Here is a 4,410-nt window from a genome sequence, read left to right on the forward strand (position 1 = left end):
ACCCAATATTAAAAAAAAAGGTTTAACTTATATATATAATACTTAATAAAAAAAACAGAAATATAATTTTGATAATAAGATATCATAACATACGAAATGAAAGATAGTATAATTAATACATAAAATAATTAACATATTTATTCTCCGTCATCATTTGTTAGCTCATCGTCGACATTGGCATGATTAACGAACTCGGTAGGCAACGCTAATGATTCAAGAAAAGGAGTCTCTTCCACGCCAACCCTTGTATGAAAATTTTCATTATCAAGAATTCGATCATCCAAATTCGGTATGGCATAATCATCAATAGCATCACTATCCTCTAGTACACAAACAAATCCCTCGGCTGAGTTCGAACAACTACGTGCCAATCTTTTTCAATTGTGTCCTCCACGTAAAATGCTTGTAATGCTTGTGATGCTAGTATGAAAGGATCCTCTTTAAATCCCAATTGATTGAAATTCACCATAGTAAATCCATATTGATCGGTCTTCATTCCTCGTGGACTTTCACTATTAACCCATTCGCACTTAAATAACATCACAGCTCGACCCCTATCTCCCGCCTCAGTAGGACCACAATATTTAACCTCGAACATATCAACAACTCTGCCATAACAATTCACTTGCCCAATTGCTCCAGGAACATTTGCAGGTACAAAGACACCACAATTTTGATTCTTATGCTTATCATCCACAGATTTTATACGAAATCTAAACCCATGAACAATGTGACTTTTATATCTACGCACAACCCTACTAGGATAATTAGCTAGCCAATGCAAGTCTTCAGATATCAACGTGTCATTAGCATGATAGCTTGAATTCATCTGTAATAAGTATGAAGATAAAAATTGACAGAATAACTATAACATGTTATAATTAAAATGCAAAACAATAAATAAATAATGTGATTGTTATATCAACTCACATGTTGCTTGAACCATTCTGGAAATTCTTTCTTGCTTAGCTCCTTAATTTGGCGCATAGTTAACCTTTCTCGACGATGTTTAGTTTTCAAGAATTCCTCATGTTGGCTACATAATTATGTCCAAATTTAGATAATTAATTTTTCAAAGTTAAGAAAATCAATAAAACATTAAAACGTATGATTAAACGTTCTTACCTTCTAAATGGGTTCACTTCATCACAATTATTTAGAATGTATCTATGGCACTGATCAAGAGCATTTAGATCGAGCTCCACATGTTCTCCTGAACCCATATAACATCCTTTAGAGTCAAAAATTGATAACCCATCAGACACTCCACGTCCAATCCCATCTTCATTTCGGCCTCTACGGGTACGACGAGACTCGACACCTCTAAGATACATGGAACAGAAGGACAAGCACTCATCCACCAAATATGCTTCAGCAATAGAACCTTCAGGACGACCCTTATTACGAACATAACGCTTCAACGTTTGCAAATACCTATAATTATAAACGAAACACAAACAATTATAATTATAAATTAAAGTTATGACTACAATTGTAAAAAATTTATAAAAAATTATTAATTACCGTTCAATTGGATACATCCATCTATAGGGAACAGGCCTTGCAAGAGCTGCTTCATCTGCCAAGTGAACTGGAAGGTGCACCATTATATCAAAAAATGCAGGAGGAAATATTTTTTCAAGTTGACATAATGTCAAGGCAATTCTTGAACTCAGTTCCTTGAATCCTTCCTCAGACTCCTTCTTACTACACAACTGTCTGAAAATTGCACTCAACTCTAATAATACCATAGTAACAGCTTTAGGCAAAACCGGGCGTATTGCAAGCGGGAGTAACTGCTGCATTAAAACATGGCAATCATGACTTTTCAACCCATGTATTTTTCGTTCATTCACGTGCACACATCGCGATAAATTTGATGAATATCCATCGGGGACCCGAATAGTAGACAACACATTGCAAAACGCAGTTTTTTCTTCTCTTTTCAACGTGAACAAAGCTGGAGGTAGAAATGTTCTATTTCCTTCTCTACGTGGGTGTTGACTGCGTCTTATGTTCAAGACTTCAAGATCTTCACGTGCAGCCAATCCATCTTTAGACTTTTCTATACCTAGCAATGTTCCCACCACACTGTCACATATATTCTTCTCGATATGCATAACATCAAGATTGTGTCTAATCAACAGATGCCTCCAATAAGGTAGTTCATAAAAAATAGATTTCTTCTTCCACTGACTGTTACCACTTGTACTGCTCGAAGTTCTTTTTCTGCGTTGCCCAACTGAAGCATTTTTCTTTGGTTTTCCAAAAGTAAATCTCAATGTACAAAGTTCTTCGAGACATTGTAAACCAGTCCACTGCCTTGGTGCACTACGATGCTTTCGACGACCATTAAAAGCTGTGGTTTGCCTTCGAAACCTATGATTATCTTCAAGAAACCGTCGATGTCCCATATAACAAATTTTACGACTCGCCGGCAAGTAAATGGATTCTTTATCATGCATGCAATGTGGACATGCTTTATAGCCATGTGTACTCCATCCTGACAACATTCCATAAGCCGGAAAATCACTTATAGTCCATAAGACAGCAGCCTTCATCGTAAAACTTTGGTTGGAATACGCATCATAAGTTGGAGTGCCCACCTCCCACAACTCATTCAACTCGTCAATCAGTGGACGCATGTATACATCAATCTCTTTACCAGGACTGCGCGGTCCTGGTATTAAAAGAGACAACAACAAATTTGGTTGCTTCATACACATCCAAGGCGGCAAATTGTATACAGAAAGCACCACAGGCCATGTGCTATGATCATTCCTCAGTTTTCTAAAAGGATTAAATCCATCACTGGCCAACCCTAATTGAACATTTCGAATTTCTGACGCAAAATCCAGATATAAATTATCCAAATGCTTCCATGCTGGAGAATCTGAAGGATGTCTCATAAACTCATCTTTAGGACATTCAACTGCATGCCACCTCATATGTTCAGCCGTATGCTTCGACATAAAAAATCGTTGCAATCGTGGTTTTAAAGGAAAATACCACATAACCTTAGCTGCGATCTTTTTTCTCGACCTATCCGCTGCGTTGGTAATTTTATATCTTGATTCACCACAAACCGAGCACACGGTCAAATCCGAAGTATCTTTCCAATAGATCATGCAATCATTGGGACATGCATCAATTTTCACATACGTCAGACCCAAGTCATTTATAAGTTGTTTTGCCTTATAACATGATTCAGGCAAACAATCCCCTTCAGGCAACATTTTTTAATTAACTCCAGTAAAGTTGTGAAGATGTCGTCTGGCATTCCCGCTAAACACTTGATCTGATACAGTCTTACAACTGCTTCTAATTTCTTAAACTCCTTACACCCTGGCCACAAATCTTGATCTGCCTCTTCAAGCAACCTAAAAAAAGTCTCCACCTCTTCTGGACGCCCTTCCCCAATAGACGGTTCAGTAGACGGCCCAACACCTTCTTCTGTTAATGGTTGGACAAATACATCATTAAGAAAGTCATGCATGCCAATCACCTCATCTCCTGTTTCTTCTTTTCCAATTGCCACATTTTGCTCTCCAATGTTTTGCTCGCCATGATGTCGCCAGCAAACATTTTTATAATCTTTATCCATATCATACAATATGAGATGTTCAATAATAGTGTTCCTAACAAAAGTATATCGATTACAACATCTTTTGCAAGGACATCTAAACTTATCAGGACCAACACCATTTGTAACTGCTTGATCCAAAAACAAATTAATTCCAGCTGTATACGCTTCAAAATTTCGGGGTATCGTCAACCAACTATTTTCCATGTTTTACCAGTTTACGAGGGTAAAATATTGCGCTGACACTAAGATGCCTACAATCTTGCAATCCCTATCATGTAGGCATAACTATTAGAATTTTCAATTTCTATCTTTCAACCCTCGAACTCTATCACGATTGCAATCTTTTAATTCTCAACACCTATTATAGTAAAAACAAATTAAAATAACAACAAAAAGTTATCAAAATTATGCTCATCTAATCCATTCTAGTAAATAACAACCAAAAGTTATCAAAATAACAATAAAATAAAATAACAATTATAGTGCAAAAGTTATATTTAATATTGTTAATTTAACATAAATGCTTATTTAAATTATTCATTCCATTTTCTCATAACAATTCAAATTGTAAAAAAAATTAATTTAACATAATATATTCTTATATTACTAAAAATGATAAGTTTATGTTATATTAATATTGTTAATTTAACATAAATGCTTATAAATATTATTCATTTCATTTTCTCATAACCATTCAAATTGCAAAAAAAAATTCTTTAACATAATATATTCTTATATTACTAAAAATGATAAGTTTATGTTATATTAATATTGTTAATTTAACATAAATGCTTATAAATATTATTCATTTCATTTTCTCATAA

At 34.9% G+C, this 4,410-nt stretch overlaps 1 protein-coding gene across 1 annotated transcript; it reads right to left on the minus strand.

Moving 5' to 3' along the window:
* Window positions 1–322: 322 nt before the first annotated feature.
* Window positions 323–2,948, minus strand: LOC114823529 (uncharacterized). Its single transcript, XM_070821797.1, has 4 exons — window positions 1,525–2,948; window positions 1,126–1,434; window positions 931–1,036; window positions 323–829 (listed from the first exon to the last, which is right to left on the minus strand). Exons 1-4 carry the CDS (start codon window positions 2,946–2,948, stop codon window positions 323–325), a joined length of 2,346 nt encoding a protein of 781 aa, XP_070677898.1.
* Window positions 2,949–4,410: the final 1,462 nt, after the last annotated feature.

The sequence above is a fragment of the Malus domestica genome, chromosome 05 (assembly GCF_042453785.1).
Source record: "Malus domestica chromosome 05, GDT2T_hap1".
Taxonomy (NCBI): domain Eukaryota; kingdom Viridiplantae; phylum Streptophyta; class Magnoliopsida; order Rosales; family Rosaceae; genus Malus; species Malus domestica.

Bases quoted from the DNA above. Each gene is read 5' to 3' on its own strand.
- LOC114823529 (XM_070821797.1), bottom strand. From the start codon at position 2,948: ATGAGGTGGCATGCAGTTGAATGTCCTAAAGATGAGTTTATGAGACAT. The intron at 1,435-1,524 runs GTAATTAATAAT...TTATAATTATAG, and splicing joins TGGATGTATCCAATTGAACG to GTATTTGCAAACGTTGAAGC. The intron at 1,037-1,125 runs GTAAGAACGTTT...ATAATTATGTAG, and splicing joins GAAGTGAACCCATTTAGAAG to CCAACATGAGGAATTCTTGA.